Raw genomic sequence first — 23,409 nt, forward strand, 5'->3', positions numbered from 1 at the left:
TATCAGAAGTGACCACAGTTCACTCAGTGGATAGCTTCAGGAGGAGATTTGATAGACCTGTATTTATACGATTATTATCGTCTTCCGCTTGAACTCGCTGTCCCTGATGAATGTCTGGTAACTTATCTACTATAATCATTATCACGTATCGTTAGCTTATTCCTACCTCAATTATCGTCATTTCTATTTTCCTTTTATTCTCACTCTTAAGTCTGCTTACATTGTCTACATAAATACTTAATCAACTTATTTATTTATTTACCGCCTGAAGCAACCGTCTCTTCTTGATATTCGATTTTCCTCTTCAACATTCCTCGCATCACTTCTGGCCAATTCCTAACATGAATAAGTGACAACGTCTTGTTTTTAAAAACTGTACTGTCTTGGGACAAATGATTATAATAAAGTAACAAGACATACAACCCGCAAATCACGACCATACTGAATAGAAATAATGCAGCTGAGTAGCTAGACTACCGAAAACCCGTAACCGTACTAAAACAGTAAAAAGCAGGCCTAAAGAAATCAACTGGTTTACCTAAGCTCGTAACAAGAATATTGGATATATAATGGAACTTTTTGAAATTACTCAGATCTAGCGGCTTGATTGAGTCTAATTTCCGCAACGCATTTGGATTCCGCGCTACCTGTGTCTAGTGTTGATTGTCAGATTATCGTTATCTCACAGCTGCAGTGTTGCTTATTATTTTGGGTTTTCCTCATTGATGGTCAGTCTTTTTTACTTCTCCGATTTGCACGTGATGCAACATATTTTAGCGTTAGTAATACAACTAGAAGCTTGATTAAAGTTTGTTCTCATTTGCTGTTTTTACGAATTTGTGAAGTAGAGAATATTCCAATAAGTAGTAGCTTTTAGCAATCTTAAGATGTCCGCTTCCGGTTTTGACATTTCTAACCGGGCAGATTAATCTGCACAGTCTAGATAATTATCTAGACATACACCCACAAAACAAGTTGCTCAGGTCGTAAGCTGTCGTTGAAAAGGTTTGGGTTTTCAAGCTAATGGATGTGCTTTTGTAAACTATCAGAGCTTTACTGCAAAAGTTAATACTTTGCCACCTGACAATACAAAATACTGTAGTCGGCACATTTCAACGCAAGCTCCTAACTTTAGGGAATTTTCATAAGATGGGTCAAATTTTCCCCGAAATTGGGAGCTTGGAAATTCATCACAATCGACGCCAAACGCCTGTCAAGCAGTAAACTTTCAAGACTGTGTTTAAAATATTCAACAACCCTAGATCATACGTTATTAATGGGATGATACTTCGAGTCTCCTCGAAGTCAGCCTTATTTTCTCTATGGCTGTTTGCCCAAATTACCATGGTGCTATATATTGATAAGTTAGAACATGATTGAATAGTATTTTCGCTGTTTTTTGAAAGTAGTGATTCATGACCACTATAATCAAGGAAATATAGTTTACCAGCTCGGTTTTGTTTTGTGTATATTTCAACGACTCCCACATTACTTTCGGAGGCTGGGAATAATGAAATAATCAGAATATCCCGTCTAAAACATGAAACCGATGCGTAAAAATATAGTTGTGGCATTCGTTGGTTCGCCATTACTCCCTGACTCGAGCGACGTTATTGAACATACCTGTAAACGGGAATCATATATCAACAGTTTAGTTAGCTAACTCGGAAGGTGAAGATATATTGGGTCTCTTTGGACAATATTTGTGGAGTTTTGCTCTCTCCCACAAAACTCATGCTCAATATAATGAGTGCACCAGCTTTTGCATACGTAATGAGTTATGTTAGCTAATCAGTTGCAGTGGCAACCCCACACACCTCAACATCATATTATTAAAATAGGTGTATAGTTCCTCATGGATAATTCTCCAAACAAATTAAGGCATTTCGGTTAAAAATCGAAAGGTTTTACAAATGTTAATAGCCTCCAGCTCATTAAAATTTTTGAGGCTTCGTTTACGTAACTGCTTTTCTTCCTTTGACTAAACCCTTGTTGGATAGCTCCCTAGAAGCAGTTTAGTTGTTATAGTTTGGATTTATACCGGCGAATTGCTGTTATTAGACTGTTTCACATAAAGATAAGGTTTTCGTGAAAGAGTATTCATTGTTAGATTATTCAGTTATTCTTACCTAATAACCAAAAAGTTCTCTATAACCTGTTAATAAGTTTGCGAGTTTTAGTAAGTATATTTTTTGTCTTTTTAAACTAGCTCTGTATCCATCCCTTTAAAGATCCAAGTAATTGATGTGTAAACAGGAATTAATACGTCTGGGTAGTGTAATAAAGAGAAGAAAATTATCATAAATACATGTATTGGGCCAATATATCATTTAGTTCTTAGCATTGTCCTAACCGAAGCAGCTGCCCAAACCGAATTGGGATTGTCTATTGAAGAACGGTGTGCCTGAGAAGTTTATTAACATCTTAAAAGCCCTATATACAAACACCTCAGGCAGAGCAAGGGCATACAACCACCTTTCTCCATTGTTCCATTCGAGCAGTGGGGTTAGGCAGGGTTGCCCAATCTCACCATTCCTCTTTAAATTTGCCATCGACGACATTCTGGAAACAGCTCTGATGGATGTAAGTAATGGTAGTGTGGATCTGTTGCCTGGAGAAAAACTTCTCGACCTTGAGTATGCGGATGATATTGTCTTACTGTGCGACAATGCTCAAGCCATGCAATCCGCACTTAATTAGTTTGTAATCAGTGTCCGTAGGTATGGTATGTGCTTTGCACCTTCGAAGTGCAAAGTACTTCTACAAGACTGGCAGGATTCTAATCCTGTACTCACCCTGGATGGTGAGCAGATAGACGTAGTCGAGAAGTTCGTGTATCTGGGTAGCTGCATAAGTGCTGGTGGGTGTGTGTGATAAGATCAATGCACGTATAGTGAAAGCCAGAGCGGCTTATGCCAATCTGGGCCACCTTTGGCGCCTTCGTGATGTCAGTCTGGCTGTAAAAGGTCGGATTTACAACGCGTTGGTGAGAGCAGTTTTGCTCTATGCTTGTGAAACCTGTTCTCTCCGAGTTGAGGACGTTAGACGACTCTCTGTGTTCGATCATCGTTGTCTCCAAAGGATTGCTGACATCCAGTGGCAACACCATGTCAGTAATACAGAGGTTCGGCATCGTGTGTTCGGGCACAGAGACGATAATGCAATCGGTGTCACCATCTTGAAACACCGACTTCAGTGGCTTGGATATGTTCTACGAATGTCGTCCCAGAGAATTCCACATCGTGCATTATTTGCCGACTCTGGGACTGGTTGGAAAAACCGGAGAGGTGGTCAATATATGACATGGTGTCGTGGTATGAAAGAAAGCTGCAAAGGACTGGCTTCTGTTGTTCCTTCACGACTCCCTGGCTGGGGTCCGAGAGATAGCGCAACGCAGTGGCTAGATATGTTATCAGATATGGCTCAGAATAGAAGCCAGTGGCGATCCTGCTGTAACCTTCTTTTACTTCATAAAAAAATGGTTGTATCTTTCTTAACTGAAGGATTTCTTCTGATTGTACCTTTCCGTTCCCCCATTATTACCACTATTATTATTACACTACCTTACACCAATCTCTTCCTTATTGTTCTTTTTTTACCCTCACCTTTTTTTTCTTTTTCCTTCTCTTTAAATTCTCATAGTTTTGTGTGGCGCATATATATTTGGCGCACTCTTGTACCAATATCTATGTGTTCAAATAAATAAATAAATTGTCCTAACTTATAAAATTAAATTAAAAAAATAGGTCCCTTCTGTTTTTGTCAAAATATCTAATTTGTGATTAGGAAACCATCCGCCACATTGCGACTTTGCTCTATGTCCCTTCACATATAGATTTCCTGAAAAGATAGCTTTTAATTTCAGGAAACATTAAGTCATACAAATGTACTAGTTTAATAAGTTCAAAAATTAGTCACTGTGATCCCTTACTAAAGGTAAAAAAACTACGAGACCTTAATTTAACCTATTTATTGGTTTTATTCAAATCTTGTTAACCTTATCATATTACTTTTGGGAGTTTTTCTCAAACCGTTGGAGGAAATTAGAAAAAAGCTTGGTACTTAATTTGATGTATATATAGTTTTCTCCTGTTTGTCGAAAGATTTTGTGTAAATCCTAGTCATATTCTTAGCCTGAAAATCCAATTAGCAAACCTAACATTAGGCGTGATTAAGAAATCTAAAACTAAAGTAATTACCACTAAAACGAAACAAGTGTAAATACTTTATATCAGGAGACTATAATATTATTCTATCTTCACATTTTAACTCGGTTTATTCCAGGCGTTCCTGATATAAAGTATGTACACTTGTTTTATTTCAATGATTAATGTTTTAGTTTTAAGTTGTAAGCAGTTGTGGAGAATCCACGAAATAAGTACTTATTTGTGCACATAAATATTAGTACAAGGGGGCGCCAGATACATATGCGAAATAAGTGAATTCATGTTATTCCGCTGCGATATTTGTTCTTTCTTTATTCATTTCCACTATTCTTGTGATATTTGTTCATCTCAAGGCCTTCAATTTAGCAATGGAAAAGCTTTACGTTCTTAAATTTTGTGTGGAGCATTTCTTATTATCATGCTTCATTGAGCTTTTATGCGTAACTGTTATGTCCCGATAAGCATAATGAATGAATTCTTATCGTATAATTGTTAAATAACTAAACTATTCATATTCATGCCCCTCTTATTATGAGCTTTATTTTCACCTATGAACTATTATTATACGTCTTACCATTCTTGAATCATGCCCTGTCTATTAATTACTACCTTCCACACAGTCACATTTGGCTAAATCCTGTACAAATATTATTTTCCATTTTATGGTACGATGTGGTCTGTCTGATCGGTATATAAACCCAGTATGCTTGAAATAATTGATTCATATGGCAGAAACTGAGATTGGTGTTCTGAACTTAACTAGCTGGGCTAGACAGGAAGCAGGACCGATAAGTACTCTGGACTACACTCACGGGTTTTTGGCGTCATTGGTCCGATCGATAATTCACTACTCTCTAATTGGTGGTATCATTCCGTTATACATATACAGGGCAAAAGGTCACAAGTTATAACAGTAACAGTAAACAATAATGAAGTTCCTAATTAGCATTTTGTATTATTATTTTTCAAATTAATACGAATTGATTAAACTTAACTCATCTAAAGGATTTTGTTTATGATTCATGATTTTTCACATTAGTTTATACTAGAGTGAACAAATATGGGTAAGATTTGTACCATGGCTTCTGGAAAAAATCGAAACAGTTGTACCCATAAACAAAACTTTAAGGCTTTGTGTCTCTTCAGACACTACGCTATTTTTCCGAAGTGCGTACTGGGAAGTGTCCTAACTGTTTCTATTGTTTTTTTGGCTTGACGGTTTAGTTTATTTACAAATTTTGCAGTGACTGAGCACACATATTAATCGGGAACCATAATACCGAAAATGTCTTGATCACACAAGGCACTCTTTGTAATAGCTATAGCTCCAATTTTATTTTTTATTTATTTTAACACTTAGATATTGTTACAAGGAGGCACCAAATACATATGCGCCACACAAATCTCATTCGATATATGTGAAGGCTGTGATACTGCCCGGGTGCCCAAACCGAAGCAGGTGGTTTTCTTGAGAGGCCACTCCCTGAGCCTTCGACCTGAAGGTCTGATCAACAAGGCAGTGGAGCATCGTGAGGAGATGCAGTCCCATGAAAGCCGGTGGCCAACAATTGGTTCATACGCCACTTGTTCCCGCAGGATACTGGAGCCCATGTGCACCATTGGTTTGGAATCCGGCCGAAGCGCCAGACATTCGCTTTTCGTCCTCTCAATTTCGTAAACAACACCCCTGCCAACAGAAGGCAGTGAGTAGAACTTCCCTGGCAGAGGCTGTATACGCGTGGCCATGTGAGAGCATTTCGAGAGGGAGAGCGAACTCTCCTCACTCTCGGCCGTACCAGGGTATTTGGGGGCTATAGCTCCAAGCAACTCGTTTTCAATAACTAGTTTTATGAATCAAATGAGTAAATTTCTACTTTTAAAAGCATAACTACTTAACTATCCTTGATATAAAATTCACGGTATATAATATTGATTAGAGTGTAGATACCTAAATCTCGACGAAAAACATTCAGTCCCACCTATTTCTCCGCGCATCAAAGTCTAATATTATAGTCTGACGCGGTAATTGAATTCTTGCTGTTCGACGTGACTTTGTCTAAATATTTGTTGGTGTAGTTGAGGACGTTTATTTTAGCACTTTCTTAATTCTCAATCAAAATCACTCAGGATATCGTCAACATTTGTCAAGATCTTCAGGATGTAATTCTAGTGTTTCTGCAGTCTTTTCATTTTACTCAAGGCTAAAACATGTCTCATATGGTGTTTTTTGATAATATTTATTTATTGTAGGATACAGTGAAATATATTTTGGTTACTGGCGGGGTCATCAGCGGGATCGGCAAAGGTATTATCTCTAGCAGCATCGGGACTATTTTAAAAGCATACGGATGGAATGTTACGTGTATAAAAATTGATCCTTATTTAAACATTGATGCTGGTACATTCTCCCCCTTTGAACATGGAGAAGTTTACGTTCTGGATGATGGAAGTGAAGTTGACCTTGATCTGGGAAATTATGAAAGATTTTTAAATATAACATTGACCAAAGATAATAACATTACGACGGGAAAAATTTATCAGAAAGTAATTGAAAAAGAACGTCGTGGAGATTACCTTGGGAAAACAGTACAAGTAAGAATGCTTCATCAAATGTTTTGACTTATATATATGTGCATATTTTATACTATCATTATCCTCCTCCAAAACCTAATTATTTTAACACTTTATCCCCGTTCTTTTACTCTCAATTCCTGTTCGTTGTTCAGTTTAGTTTATTCCTTGTATGTTCAGGTGTGGCGATATCAATCATTGGAATAACATGCTAATTTCTAATTTTATCAGTTTAAGTGGTTGCCTGTCTGGTGACTTTTTGATGTTAAATGGATTGTTTGGTTGAATTGACCTGTGTTCCCGGATATGAATGTTATCCACGACACGAAACTATGTGTCACAAATAAGTTTGTTGTATTTTGAGTTAAATAACATAAAATTTATTTGTTTAGTATATTTTAAGTCGTTATAATCCAGTGTTTTTGTCGTAGGTCGTCCCACACATCACAGATGCTATTATTGAATGGGTCACAAATGTTTCTCGAATTCCAGTAGATGAAAGTGGTTCAACCCCAGAGGTATGCATCATTGAACTTGGTGGTACAATCGGCGATATTGAATCTATGCCGTATGTTGAGGCCTTCAGACAAATGCTTTTTCGAGTGGGAAGTGTCAATTTTTGTTGCGTACATGTCAGTCTAGTACCTCAGCTTCAGTCTGTTGGAGAGCCTAAAACCAAACCTACCCAAGTTAGTTTCTATTTATTCCTTAGCTTAGTAAAGTATTGTTCCAATTTTATAAACATGCATCATATATATGTGGTTGATCACATACCAGAAACATCGGGTTTTAAACCGTTTTACACATGATTCCACCCATATTTTCGTTAGGACATTATGTGTAGCCTTAATTATCTAGTTTATTTGCATATTATGAACCAGTGCCAAGACCTAAGAACTGTGAGTTCGAGCTGTTTACCATCGTATGCCCAATTTCATAAGGGATTATGTTGTTTGTTCTGGTAAATTTCTGTGGTGGTAGTGAATTTTGGTATTGTTCTGAGGATATTTCTGGTTATTAAAATGAATAATAGATAATTAATCGGTATACTATGCACAAAAATGCAATTAACTCATTCACCAGATACGTGAGTATGAGCCACACAAAGTGTTAGAGCTGGTGGTACAAATACCCGGCTTCCCATATCAAAGTACATGGGGCAGGGTGTAAACTCAGCTACCGAAAGTCTAACGTCTTAACCATTATGTAACTGCGCAACTAATAACCATTCACAGATCTGAATTATTGGCAATCTTGAACCAGCATCAAATGATAGCAAACCTGATGAGCAAAAGTTTTCTTTCTAGAAGATTGACGCTTTTAAACGGTGTTTTTACGCAGAAATGAACATAACCACATGTTATTTAACATAAGCGATTGGACTCATGAACCAATAAACTTAAAAACCTAACTATCAAGCTTGATTCTCGGAAATCACAACCAGATGATTAGGAACACTTTTAAGCCAACAAGCTCACTTCAATCAATTTTATGCAAACCAAATAAAATGACTAAAGAAAAGTTAAACATCATCTGTAAAATAAATTGCTCTAGCTATCAGAAACATTGCATCAACCAAAGTAACCATCCTCTTTATCACCATCTCCATGAACAATTAGTTGTCACAAGTAACGCCATGCCTTCTTTCATACCAATGTGGATATGCGTTCGGCTATAGAAATGTTCCTATCACAGACGGAAAGAGTAGATAAAGGACTAGGTAACTTTTAGAGTTTTGGCACCCAGGTCAATCAGGAATCGTTGAAGATATTGCAATGGATCCAATTTCTCAACCAATTGCAAAACCATAAATAACCATAAGACCAAGAACTAAACCAAGATGGAAGACAATTAAAGCAAATGTCCAAACAATGAAATAACCTCTATTGACAACAACCAATCAGATAATCTTCACAAAAAAGCTGTTAGTCACATATAGAGAAATTCCAGTAACTCACTTCTGTCTGAAGTTTTTGTGGAAGATATTCTTTGGAAAGATACTTCAAAGAACTTAGCTCCACCGAAATTTTTTTCAGTGTAAGCTTTAGTTGTAGCCTCGTAGTTAAACAACTCATCTCTGAAGCTAGTTTGTGTGTCCGGACCCAACATTGCCTACCTTAGTTTAAGGAGCCAAATAGTTTAATCTGACTGTCTTACTAAACATATAACTGAAAGTCGAATGCATGACCTTTCAGTCAGTGATCTTGAGTGCTGTTAGAGGTATGAGGGCAGTTATCAGCTCCCGGCTACCCACATCATGGAAAGGTTCTTCTAGAGGTACCTGAAAAGGAAATCGGGTTAGAGGTGGCCTTAGTGACCCGAGAAAGTGACCGCAGTGCTCGAGGAACGACTGCCTGAGACTGGTCACACACGATCTTTTTGTGAGTAGTGTTCGTGTTAGCTCAGTACTTGTTGGGACCTTACCTCCGGAGACGGAAATCTGTGGGATAAGGTGAGGTGTGCATTTTTAGGGTCGACCTTCTCTAACTACATCCTTTCTTGTAGGAAGACAGCATCGACGTAATGCTAGTTGCCTGAAGGAAACACCTTACTGCCATCACACCTCCGTACAGTCGGCAATAAAACTTCGCCCTCGGACCTTAGGTTTGCTGCTTTTAATCTTACTGCTCTTCAACCGACTTGTCTGACATGGTAGGACCGTGAGGAACGATTGTTCCAACCAGTATAGCTCGATTGGTTCATTACGATAGGTGAGCCCGACCACCACGTCAAGGTAGCAGCAATGGTCGGGCATGATCTTTACTAAGGTGCATCAACAGCAAATAATTTCCAGGCTCACAGCTATGACGGATAATACACTTAGTAGAAATGAGTGGGAACTGTCAAGGTAGATATTTACTAGCAGATTTTCTCTGCATATATTAAAATTTTTTTAATCTTTTCTTTACAGCTGTTTTATTCATTTAACGGAATTGAGGTATTTATTTCTACGGAGATTTACTTTTTTTTAATGGATATATTAAAATCTCTCCGTAACCTATACTTATTGGTTTGCTGTTATAGGTGAATGTTGTCGATTTATTATTTTTTTGGTACTGCATATATTTTACTTTTAACCGTTAACAGTCTCTCTCAAATGCTAACTTGAAAATAAACGCAGTACGTTTTTCCTCATCCTATTCTCTGTCAATAGAATGTAGCTTTTCTGATTTAATTTTCTTTTAGCTTTTTTTAAATTGCATCTGTCTAGTTCACTAAACAGTACTCCTAAGTATGAGGAGATTGGTATCATTCGTTCTTACGGACTATAGTAATACTAAATATTTACTACATGTGGTTTTATTTATATTTTAGTTGTAAATGATTGATATTTAATCATTCACCTGGTAAAAAGTTCATACCTTTCTATTTTTCTGCCTATCGAATGAAAACACTTCGATTTATAATAACCAGTGATTAATGAATCTATTCTAGTGGTGGTTTTCATTGTTAATTAATGTAGTCTAGATAGCTTTTTTCTTACTGAGCATCACTAGTTGTTCCATTCATGCACTACTGAAGATATTCAAAGGAAAATGGAATAACTTTCCTACGCTCCGTAATTTTGGATGTATTTTTTTCACTGATATCAATCTGTCGTAAGATATCTTACACCAAACAACTAATAATCAAATCCCCCGAGCTCCAGGTATAAGTATATAGTATATAGCTACGCTATCGTATATTGTACATGACATTTTTGTCGAAATTAAACTGTATGAGAAAATTAAATTTGTTTGACTTCGCGCAATTTTAAATGACATCCAACCTGTACATTTATTTACAAACTTTATTATGGGTTACATTGCAAATTCATCCTGAATTCAACAACGTTATGTGGTAGAGTTGTGCGTTAGAAAGATTGTTCGTATCAGTATTTATGATTCAGGTAACGTAAGATTAGTTAGATTAGCAAGCGATTCCTAATACGAAGTTGTTAATTGAGATAAATTCCAATTGTTCAAATATGTTGATACATTATGTACTTCAAATCCTGCTCTATTAGTTTACGTGGAAGGATTTTCTTACTTGTCTATTTATTACGTTTTAGTAAGCTGAAAACTTTTTCAAACAGAACCATTGATTTCTTCGTAGATATTGCAAACTATTTTTTTAACCTATAATTTTCTTTACCTCGTATCGAATTTATTGGCAAGCGTACGTGAACTGCGTGCCTGCGGCTTACATCCAGATCTTCTTATGTGTCGTTGTAGTTCACCGCTACCCTCTAGTGTCATCAACAAAATCAGCCTATTTAGTCAAGTTGCAGTAGAACGTGTAAGTAATTCATAATCTTTTTGAAAGTTTTTTTCCTACTTGACCAGAGTTTCTTACTACGAATCATCTTCCTTTACTTACTAATATTTTCTAGATTACCCGAAAAAACTGGTGACTATGAAATCCTAGTTCACAATTCACTTCGCTTAAAACTCTCCCCGTGTTCATATGAAGATTTGTATTTTTTAATGTTGTCTTGCAATTATTTTTAGTCTAGTTAATATACCATTAATAGTAGCATTAGTAACACTAATCCATTCCTAAAAAGTTCGTTTGTAATATGTCTGAGAGATATGTGACTGGATCCACGTCTGTAAAAGTAAAGTTAATAGAATTAAAATGAGATGAAAACAATGAATAAAGCAGAATACCATAGCTTCTTTATTCTGTTTTCGTAGATGCTCTTCAGCTGCTCACTTGTATTGAAAGATAAAATACTGTTACTGTCGTTTATAAACAATGACTACAGAAAAACCATTTAAACTGTATGGTTTGTCTGACTAAATATTTTAGTTCTTTTGTTGAGTGTGAATTACATGTGTTATAGAATGTTCAAAGTACTTATTATTATTTTACTACCATACACCAATTTGTGGTTATTGTTCTTTTTTTTCGTTTTACACGCACCTTACATTCTTTATCTCTTCCCATTCTCATTATTATTGTGTGGCACATATGTATTTGGTGCTCCCTCGTACCAATATTTATGTGTTCGTCAAGTTCCCAATTATTGGTTCTTCTACTTTATAATTCATTGATAATATTTTTGATTTTTAAGTTCGTAAAGAATCAACAATTTCTTCAGTATTTTACTTACTAATTCTTTATTGCTAAAATAATTACTAAGTGATATCATTTCTTTTTCAAACACGTTCTGTATTACCGTGACATTGAAACATGTGAAACTTAATCTATAATATTTTTACGTATCTCTAAAATGTAAATTAACACAAATAGCATAGTAATAGGAATTACTTATCGTCAGTCAGAAGAAATGAGTATAAAACACATTCTGAATGTTAGAGGTGTAAAGAAAATCTATAATTGTGAATAGTAGCCATAATCATATAAAAAGAGTATAATTAGTTATTAAGTAAATATAAATTATATCACAGTCTCAGTGATAGGTATTTAAAGGTAACACTGGATTGGTCTTTTTTTATGCGTTTCACGCAGTAGAGACGAATCTCCAATATTCTTGTACTCAATAATTTTTTAATGAACCGATGGCTCTTAACCTCCTCATTTTCATTTTCAAACTCTGGAACACTGTACATAGTGTGGGTTCTATAGAAGCGGTCACTATCCAAGCTAAATATACTGAAAAATATTGATTTGGTTGATCGGCTTCACACATATATCTTAAACTTCGTTTTGACTATTATATGGTTATTATACTAAAAATGTATTGTTATCTTGCTTTAAATGTGCTTGTTTAGCTAAAAAAATTGTATTATCATTTTGTAAAACAGGTTATTGTTTCCTTAGATGTTAGTGATTTATATGAAGTGCCTTTACGATTAAATGATCAAAATTTATGCTCAATACTACTGGAGCATTTCCAATTGAATCCTAAACTACACATTGAATATCCAATTCTTGGGAAATGGAAAGCATTGACTCGTCAAATGGAGCTGGCATCGGAAGTTGTCCATATAGCTATAGTTGGAAAATATACCAAACTTAGTGACGCTTATTTGTCATTGTTGAAGGTAATTTAATGTGCTATTTTCTATTGCTTTTTTTAAATGTCATGTATATGCTAACAAAACTCAGGTCAGGGGAATTACGTGTCGAATTGAAATCCTCAAATGACTTAGTTCTGTTTAGTAACGACTAACAAAGTAGTCTACTAATCACCGTCATCGACAATGCAGGCATGTTTTGACTGGATTTTTACCCCTCTAAATGCAAAATGTTATTTCAAAACTGGCCTATACCAACGTTTAAACCGTTGATGGAAATTAAAGTCATGGGCGTCGACAACTTCACTTATCTTCAAGGTCTCATTAGCCTAGGTTTGTTGGTGCTCTGACCAAACTATGGCACGAAATCGGAAAGAGACGTGGACGAGATGTTCATCTGCTAACTATGGGGTGAGTATACCGGTCAACATTTCGCTTTGTTTTAATTTGTGGCTATGCAATATGGCCTTCAAAATAGAGAATATATGTCGGTTAGTTGCATCTGGTCATAAGCACCTCTGAAACATTGTTCGTGTATGTTTGGGCTACCGAGTGAGCAATGATGGTTTTAGGCGCAGGGTACTTGTTAAGAATGGGGAATCGATTGGTGAGATAGCGAATCTTCGTCGACTGAAATGACTGGAATATGTATTATGTGCGCTGAACCACATACCTTGACGTGGAATTTCGGATTTAATAGAATTAGATTAAAAGAAAACAGGAAGCGGCCTAACCAAGACGTGATATTATTCATTGAAGTCATTGGCTGTTAAATTGAATGATATAAGTAAGTGCAAACTACTCCCCTCCTGATTGCCGTAACTAACGGTTTGAGGCTTTAGGTGACATGGCTCGTAATTGTTCACTGATGCTGACGCGTTCACTTTTTATCCCTCCAAAATTATTTTGTACCTCTTATTTCGTTAGTAATTTCTTTTTTAGATCACATTTCTCGAGCCTTAATCGTTTTTACTACCACTATTCGTACTAATATTATATTTCCCTCGGTGATTTCTCACTATATTGTTGTAGTTGTGTAACTGAAATCGATACCAGGTTCTATGTTACTCAGGTCTAATTAACTGGGAACCGATTATATTAATCTTCACTTCATTACATGCCATAGGTCATTCATTTCCAGTAACTTTTCTATCGGAAAGCTCAGCTATTTTTACGCAGTTTTGCTTGAATTTTTTATTCTCCATCAGCTATATTTTGGTAAAATCCCCGTGTCAATATGTTAATAAAGTAATTTGTGGGATCGAATTTGAAATAATCTACAACTGCTTATGCTCCTGATATTTGGTTAACTAAACTAGATAGTAAGAGCTGGTAAAACTGCCTAGGAAACTAATATACACTAAGTCACTATACTAAAAACTGATACATAGGTACATGCAATTAGAAACATGAGTTGCCACCTCTTCAGGTAAATGCTCTTGTTTAAATAGCTCTTCTACACTAACGTTCAATTTACTATACAATCTTGGTTTGTCGTGTGAATTTTTCTTTGAGGTTGACCAATAACTGGCAACGAAAGGTCATGCATAAAATCTCGAAATAGAAGTAAAATTCCTGACTTCTGTATTCAAGAAGAAAAAAAACAGTACAGTACGTCAAAGATCCACCGTATTCAGGTCTTAAATTTTTTCTTTTCATTTGATTAGATCGTTAAATATTGAGCACGATGCTAATCACTGGATAATATCAGTTGATACGATTTTCACGTATGAAATTTAAGCTACTGACTTTTTGTGTTAGTAAGGTCGTTAAATTGATAAGCAACCGTAGTACTCATCAATTTGATGAAAATAAACTTTTGTTTAAAAATACAAAACAAAGTAAATGTAAGCATTTTATATAAAAATTATGTTTGAAATAGTCTCAGCGATTGAAATTTAAATAATTCCATCGTTTCGTTCAGCTAACTTGTCTGGACTTCTTCAGGGTAATAATCAAAATCATTAAAGATATATGTAGCGTTTTAACAATCAAATCTATACTGGGTTAATCCAACAATATTTGGGTGTTAGTTTTAGTAAATAGGATAACATGAATCAGTTCAATGGGAATCATGTGAAAAGTTCACGATGTGGAAATAAATGACAAACGAATTATCTGTATGTGTAAATATGTATATGTAAGATAGAGTTATTAATGAATGATATTCGGTGTTAATATGTTTTTATATGAAGGAAAAATAAAAGTGCAAGTTAAAGGTTGAAAAAATGTTTCTGAATCATTGAAGTGCACTTAAAATGAGAATCATCAAATAGATAATTGTATTGCTAAAAATAACTTACATTAATTCCAGTCAAAATAACGATGCATTTGAAATAAACAGGTTGAATAAAGAAAGGGTTTAATTACTTGGCAATGAGTATTTGCCAGGTAGTCGCTAGTTGAATACCATCCTTTCGGTCCCAGCTGTTCTTGTTCGCCCATATATACAGCGCTTTTGCTGTCAATCTTTTTTTATGAGTGTTAAAATCTTTCTGAAGTATTTTGGTCCCTCCAAAATTAATCTTGTGTCCTGTCTCTAATGCATGTAAATTAAATTTATTGTCAGACGATGTGTGACTAATCAGTACAAAATGATACCCGACTTCAAATATTACCAAGATTTCGACTTTAATGTATTAGCTATTTGTTAATGAATGTTTCATTGTCAGGGTTGACAGTTGTTATAATCTCTTTCTTACGGTTATGACCCAGCTATTCCTATTGCTTAGTATCCTTGGACACCAAATCACTCGACAAGACCCCAAATCAGAACACGGTTGAACAGGAAAGAGATTATATTCCAAATAACAAGGTTAGATGGATGCAAGATGCAAGTAAGTAGTACAATAGAGAAAACGTTAGTATATTTATAGTTTTTACATGAGAAGATTCTAGAGTATTCTCCAACTATCGACTAGTGCTGATCGGATAAGAATTAGCCAATCAGCGTGCACCAAAGCAATCGTGCATTGAGCATGCTTTAATCCAGTCTATGTCCTGCTAACAACAGTATTATAAATACCAAACTCTTAAGGAATTAAAGATTATCCTTCATCCTCGTATTAACAAACAACTGTTATCCCTCTTTTAAAACTGACAGTGATGGCATTTTTTAATTTTGATGTTACGTACTTTCCCCTTGAATCTCTATCGAGTAATCCAGATGATCCAAATTAAATGATGTTAACTTAGAAAAATGGAAAAGGTTCGTTAAAATCAATATCCAACTACGCTTCGTTTCACATTGGTCTAGCTTTTATTACCTTTATGTTCTTTTCTCAGGCTCTTCGTCATGCTGCAATTTATACAAATTTAAAACTGGATCTTTCACTTGTGTGTGCTGAAGATCTCGAAGAAAACACCCGTATCGTGAGTCCAGATGCATTTCATCAAGCTTGGCTCACTTTGAGTAGCTCTAATGCTGTTGTTGTTCCTGGAGGTTTTGGTCAGCGAGGTGTTGACGGGAAACTAGCTGCTATACGCTTCTGTCGAGAAAGAGGTGTGCCGTTTTTGGGTCTTTGTTTGGGCCTCCAATGTGCTGTGATTGAATTTTCCAGAAACGTACTTGGTTGGAAAGTAAGTCATTTCTTAAAAAAAAAACAATAAAAGATTGCAATTTACCCTAACACTATCGAAAATATGTATCGTGCATTCATCAACATGTACAAAATGTTCACCTTCAATCATGAACTGAACTTTTACAGTTCTCCCAACAGTGCTGAGCGAATAGGAAAAAAGGGCAAATTACTCGGTATATGGCTACAAAGGAACTCAACAGTCTTAGTTAAATGTACATTCTTAAAAAGAGTTTGTATCAAAAGAATGTATAGTCTTTTCTTTAATATTAATGCCATCAAGAAGATCAATTAGTTCAAATTTATCTTCTAAGGAAAACTTACAGTTTATTACGGATTGGGTTTAGCAATTTAGCTAACCATTTTTCTACTTTACGTGTAGGTGAACCACACATAGATAATATTGGTCGCAATTGATTATTAGGTTTATGTGTTTTAGGTAATCCATATAAATTCGGGAAAACAGAACCCGGAGGTTTTAGTATATTAAACTCCTCTTTGTTTATGATATTCATTTTAAGAAGCTTTAGTAAATTGGACTCGACTCTGGACTCCAATTTTCTAATATTAATATTGGATGAAACGTCCACCAGAAACTTACTCTGATCACCAAGTGTAGTTAACATTTTTACCTTGTAGTCACATTTATTCATATCGATCACCCTAGAACCTTTGTCAGGTTTGAGGATCACAATATGTGATCTACTTTGTAGGCTTTTTGAAGCGTCAAAATATTCCTGTGTCTGATTTGAGAATCATGAGGTGGTGGGCAATATCAACTAATTTTGCTTATTTGGAGCGGTTGGAACAAGAAAGTTAAGCGGATCATAGAAAGTTTCAAACTGAGTATCGATCGATAAGTCAGAAATGTCGACGGAGAAATTAAATCCGATAGATAGAGATTCCTTCTCAAATACAGAAATTTTAACTGATGATAAATTTGTTACACACTTATCTGAGTTAAATTGAAATGAATTCCCATCACTATCATCAATAATGTATTTATTCAGCGTTTGTTTAGTATCCTTTGTTTTAGCAACTACTAAACTACAGAAGTCCATAGATTTAATATGACATATTACAGAAATATTCTATAACACTTGTGTTGCATGAATATGAAGTTCAACTAGTTTATTTATCATTTCATCACATATTTCCATATGAGATTTCGCAAGCTGCAAAAGATTATAAACCTTTGGTTGCAGTTCATTAGATCGTAAGTATTTATAAAACTGTCTGGGAAATGTATGTGTAGTGATGCAAGTTTTTTAGAAGTCAAGCTTTACCTTTTTCAGATGCAATTTTGCACTTCAGATTAGCAAGTTCATTTAACATTATTAAAGAGAAACAGTTGACTATGGCATTTAATAAGGCTAGTCTATATACCAATGGAAATGTACACCATAATTGATTGCTACCTGAGGTTTAATGTCCATCTGCGCTAAAATTAATTTCTCATATCCAATATCATGATTCTTCCGAGACAATTTTCCTTAAGCGGGTCGTATAATTGATATTGTAACATTGATTTAATTAATAACCTTAGTTTGTCTGTTTAGAAGAAGAGTATTATTGATTTTTTTCATTGATTCCAAGAAGTCTTTGTCATACCTCTTAATTGACTGGGAAAGTGTTTATTATTGACGACAGATCCATATAGTTTCTGAATATTCATATTGAATATCTGAATATAAAAGAGCATCGTCTTGATTTGCACTCTATCGCGCATATCATTTGACTAAAGGAACACCAAGTTAGACATGGAGTATATCATTTCTATGATTAGTGTTCATGTTCCTTTCATAATATTAACGTTATTTTCTGAGGTCCCAGATGTTAATGCATTTGCACCATGTATGGTTTACCGGTACTTCTCAATAGTTTCTTCTTAAGACTTTGATTTCTTATTATTCAGTAATTCCGACCAATACAGTAATAATGGCACCAATGATTATTATTCAGTCACATTTCTAAATGTCACACTCGTTTTATGTAATCAAATTACTCTTGATTCTCCATTCGACTAACAGTTATTTCCACTAGTTTAACTCCTAAAATAAAACTATTAGTTTTTAATCTTCATTTATTTGCCTACAGTATTTTGACAGATTATGTTTATGTAAGAGGCTCTGTTAGGATTTTAATCTTAAACAATTCATAATTGTCTCGGAATCTACAAGTTTATCCTACTGATAAGTTTAAACAAACCTACTAATTTCCTTCCTCGATGAAATATCATATATATAGCAAGTTCTTTGTTTTGTAGACTTGTTAAGACTAGTCAATAAATGCAGGTTCGCTACGATTTTCATATCGAAAAGAAGTTTAGCTTTTGGTGGAGTTTTGTTCTCTGATGATGTCGTTCAGAAGAACGATGAAAGCTCCACGACCAAACCATCCAGCTCAGAGAACAAAACTCCACCAAAATCACCCACCTGAGCTACAAATCTTCTCCACCATCTCAAGTTTAGCTTTGCTGATAGCTTAACTTCATCAACCTGCGTAATTCAAGTGCAAACCGTTTGTAGTGTAGGTCTAATACCGGTTCCATTTTAATTGTTGTTTGTCATAACACTGTGCAAACTATATGTGACGTAGAGAGACAGGTTAACGTTCGTTCAAATTGTAAACGTAGTGGCCTGATGCTCAGTATTCGCCAGATGTTAGGCATTTCACTATAAACTTAGGTTAAGTTTCCTTCATCACACAACTTTCGATTTTTAGGCATAGTTGGATTTTGACATCAATACAAGTTTTGATATCTTGGAAAATTCGCACATAAATACTTCTTTGTTTCGACTGAGTAGTTTGTTTGTATATTCTTCTTCATTATGCACTCTTGATAACTCGAAAATGAAAACATCAAGAGTGTTTCTAAGAGAAAACTAATTAGGTTGTTGGCTGACCAAAAAAGATAACGTTTATCCGGTAGGTGAGGAAAGATAAATGGATTCTGTAAGCCTGTACCAAGCCAATATATACTTGAAAACTCACCCCGTCATCGCTCAGATACACGTAGTATTGTAGAAAACTTATTTGTAGGTTAGTAAATAGTCAACGCAATGGTCTCATGAAATAACAGTGAGTAAAGTTCCAGAACGATTGTTAAGGAGGTGAGAATATACGTCACACAGTTCTCAGCAAGACAGAAAGGCGCTGAAGTTTAATTTACTAGCTTCGATAACAATACAACTCATAATTGAAGCTCAGGAATCACAAACCGAGAAAAATAGTTCTACTTCAGACGTGAACATGGATGTATAGATAAGGCCTTAAAAGGTAAACAGACTTAATGTTGACTGTTTTTAGTTTTATTTCTTTACCGGAAGATGGAATTCAGTGTATTAATTAACAGGTTTTATGATCGTATTTATTTTTGAAAAGTGTACTAAAAATAAACATAAGTTCGGATGCTGTGCACTCGAACAATATTGACGGAGTCCAAGCTAATGGTAAGTTGTCACCAAAATTTAATTATTTTCCTTCATATCTTGTTGATTTCTTCTCACTATGACCCAATTGGAACTAAGACAACTTGGACCGATACACATTTAGGTCAGCTATCACTATCTACTACTGACTGATACTTATTTTATTTATTTATTGTTGTTGCTCCGTATGATATTTTGACTTGTGTTTTGTTCTGTTCTTTTACTTAGGACGCTAATTCCACCGAATTTGACCCAAATACCACTCATCCAGTGATCATTGATATGCCTGAACATAATTCCGGAATTATGGGTGGAACAATGCGACTTGGTCGACGCCGTACATTGTTGTATCTATCGGAAATTTCTAAATCATACTTACAACGTACCTACAAATGTTCAGAACTTATATGTTCTCACTTAGATTCACAATCAAAAGTTTTATCTGAATGTAGAGCGAATGATTCATACACTTCATCGAAAACCTTTAATTCAGATAGTATAATGCACCGGTTAATTAATGCACCATACTTTGATGCGCGTCATCGGCACCGGTATGAAATAAATCCAAAATATGTCGATCAACTCGAAGAATCAGGTCTTATTGTTGTTGGTCGAGATGCAGAAGTTGGCAATCGTATGGAAATCATTGAGCTATTACAACCTTTGCATCAATTTGAAAATGATTCGGATTTAGAAAATAAATGTCCTACTCGACATCCTTTCTTCGTAGCTACTCAGTTCCATCCTGAATATACAAGTCGACCTACTCATCCATCAATTTTCTTTGTTGGACTTGTATTAGCTGCATCTAAGCGTTTGAGTGCTTATGTTCACAATCCTTTTCGACTTAGTCCTACTCAATTTGTATTGGATGAAGATGATAAAAAAGATACTGTGGATCTATTTAAAATAAGTCCACCTAAAAAACTAAAGGATACAGTCAGTTACTGCAGTAGGGAATCTACCAGTACCTGCATTATGGATTCAATCGATAGTAGTAAGGTGACAAGCTCAGTCAACACTGATTTTTAAGAGGAGTTGACACTAGTTTCTCAGTGAGGTTTGTTTTTTTTCTATCTCATCCTTTTTCAAGTTTTTTATGCTCGTGTAAAACCACGTGTTATTGATTCGTTCTGTCTTTTTACCTGTCACTGGGCAAAATGCATGAGCCTAACTTGCTTATCACAATTGATATTCGTGGTCTATTTATGATATCATGGTGAATTATTGATACGTTCTGATTAGTTGTTTTATTGCATAGGATGAAATAGTATTCCAGTGCCTAATTTCCAGTGTCTGTCAGCTAACATCAAGTTTTAATTCTTTTTACTTATGAATTCAGTATTTAAAAGTAGTTTTTGATTTTGCTTTATCCGTGGAACCAATTTCAGACTTTGCCAGTATTTTAGATGTGTTGTATCAAATTTTGACAAACACAACAGCTTAGATAATTGTGTTAATATAAAGTGAGTTTCGACTTTAAAATATTTCAATAGTAAGACAATTAGTCTGGGATTTTTATCATCCCATTATCTTGAAAATCTGTCTCAAAGGTTTTATTAACTAAGACGAGTAAATCTAGTCTTTGTTATGCTTCTCATTGGTAAGAAACTCGGTTAAGAAGTAAGAGAGTAACTTACTAATTGGCGACTTCTGAATATGTTGTTCAAATCATTTATTATAGTGAGAGTTTTTGTGTATATTTGGTTGTCATCATGATCAATATTTGGCTACTCGATAGATGATGCAAAAAAAAATATAATGTGGTCGATCGAAAATCACTTAAAAACTGAACTATTGACGCGAATCCGCGAATGAGTTGGCACCAAATCCAGTGACTGTCATACTTATTTATGCGAATGCAGGAGTTTTTTAGAGAGTGACAAACTTTCGTAGTTTACATCACGAACTGATATTAGATAAACCACCACTAAGAACTAGGAATGATTGAACAATTGTTTTGTCCTAGTGTGGGACTCTGCGGTGCAAACTATAAAAGTTCACCAACTCCACAAAATCCCTGTACTACTAATAATTCCACACTCACTAGTGATTAACTTTTAGATCCGACGTTTCAAGTCCTAGTGAGAAACCGTGACTAGTAGTGTACAACCATATTGGGTGTAAAATAGTTATCCACCACAGGTAATGAAAAATGGCCGCTCAATATTGCAAATTAAATGAAGTTATTAGGCATCTACACAACTGGGTTTCTGCTCAGTGCTCTACAGGTTAAGTGTTCGTGCGCGGGACCGAAAGACATGGGTTCGACTCCCTTTGGTGGAGTCATGGATGAATACTCTCGATGAATTCTCTACTGGAACGAAATAGCTGTCCAGTATCTCCTGTTTATGTAAGAATAAGATCCAATCATCAATGATTAGAATAGTAGGTGGGTATATTTGTTGTTGTTCTGAGATTTAATTTTATTACTTCAACACATATCCCTCTTGTTTATTTTTCGATGTCTTTCTATTTCTGTTTATCATCTTTTAGTGTACTGTCGTCGCTGTGTTGTGAAAGTCCGGTTTTTATTTAAATCCTTCTTAGACTAATAAACTTATTTTTAATTGAAACTTCACCTTTTTGTGCTCCAAAAATTCTAATTATCTACTTCACTTCTTAAAGAGAAAAATGCAAAGTAACTGATCACAAAAAATGTAGTTTTCTGTAATGTAAATCCATCAAGGAAATTCGTTGTATACTAATAACTATTTTTGATAGAAGAGATTTATTTTTATATGAATAGTTATTTTTCATCTGAAATAAAATAAAAAATTCTATCGAAGAAGAATAATGCCGTTTGATACGTTTATCGCCTTCTAATTTTGTACTAAGTCAATATAAATTGTTCGTAGTACGTTTTCCTATCCATGTTATACGTCAATTTTCTCTATGGTCTATGTTATGTTTTTCTTTTTGTTTCGTCGTATTAAAATTTTTTCATAATTATCCACATTTGACATTTTTTTTCAAAGATGAACAGGCTTAATTATTTAATCACCTTCTTCTTTATTAATAAGTCATACAAATTTTAAAGTGCTAAAGTAACTCATCTCTTCAATGCATTTGATTCCTTACAAATTCCATTGTAAGATTTAGAAATAAAATAAGCTAAGTTTACTATATTGTTGTTGTTTGTTTCTCTTTTAAATACAGTACACAATAAAAAAGGTTTTATACTGTCTTTATTAGTTTATTCAATTCAAATAAATAAAAACAATTTAATTTCATTAGTTCTTGTGAAATGAAAAAGTTTCTTGAGACAAAGTTATAAATGAGTTTCGTGATAGTGGTTAAAATAGGTGATTAAATGCAGCGATAACTTGAAATCTAATCGTTTCAGGATATCTCGGATATGTTTACACCATCATCATGTCTCAGTAACTGATAGACATTGGCATATGATTAATTCAAATTGACCCATTAATTATATGTGCCTACTAAATTTAAACGCGAAGTAATTATTGTTCGAAAACATTGTGAATTCATTTATTGAACATCAGTATTCACTGAATGTCAAACATATTCACGGGTATTATGTAAATTTACTGGCCCAATTAGTTTGATAATAATCATTATGATTTGCTGTATTTTTTTAATAAAGGATTCATGTGTTGTCTCAGAATGGTAGTATTATTTATGAGATTGATTGGGTTTAAGTAAATGTCTTTTCTAGGTTTGGTTGATGATAAAAAAT

At 34.8% G+C, this 23,409-nt stretch overlaps 1 protein-coding gene across 1 annotated transcript; it reads left to right on the forward strand.

The window, feature by feature from the left end:
* The first annotated feature begins 564 nt into the window (after nt 1–564).
* Nucleotides 565–23,106, forward strand: CTPS2 (CTP synthase 2). Its single transcript, XM_051214668.1, has 6 exons — nt 565–728; nt 6,417–6,758; nt 7,169–11,015; nt 12,488–12,727; nt 15,986–16,279; nt 19,938–23,106. Exons 3-6 carry the CDS (start codon nt 10,938–10,940, stop codon nt 20,739–20,741), a joined length of 1,416 nt encoding a protein of 471 aa, XP_051067850.1. The 5' UTR covers nt 565–728; nt 6,417–6,758; nt 7,169–10,937; the 3' UTR covers nt 20,742–23,106.
* Nucleotides 23,107–23,409: the final 303 nt, after the last annotated feature.

Source organism: Schistosoma haematobium, chromosome 2, assembly GCF_000699445.3.
Source record: "Schistosoma haematobium chromosome 2, whole genome shotgun sequence".
Classification (NCBI taxonomy): Eukaryota; Metazoa; Platyhelminthes; class Trematoda; order Strigeidida; family Schistosomatidae; genus Schistosoma; species Schistosoma haematobium.

Excerpts from the sequence above, each read along its gene's own strand:
- CTPS2 (XM_051214668.1), top strand. The coding sequence starts at position 10,938 with ATGTGTCGTTGTAGTTCACCGCTACCCTCTAGTGTCATCAACAAAATC. Across the intron at positions 12,728-15,985 it reads CTTATTTGTCATTGTTGAAG|GCTCTTCGTCATGCTGCAAT; the intron begins GTAATTTAATGT and ends TTCTTTTCTCAG. Across the intron at positions 16,280-19,937 it reads GAAACGTACTTGGTTGGAAA|GACGCTAATTCCACCGAATT; the intron begins GTAAGTCATTTC and ends TCTTTTACTTAG.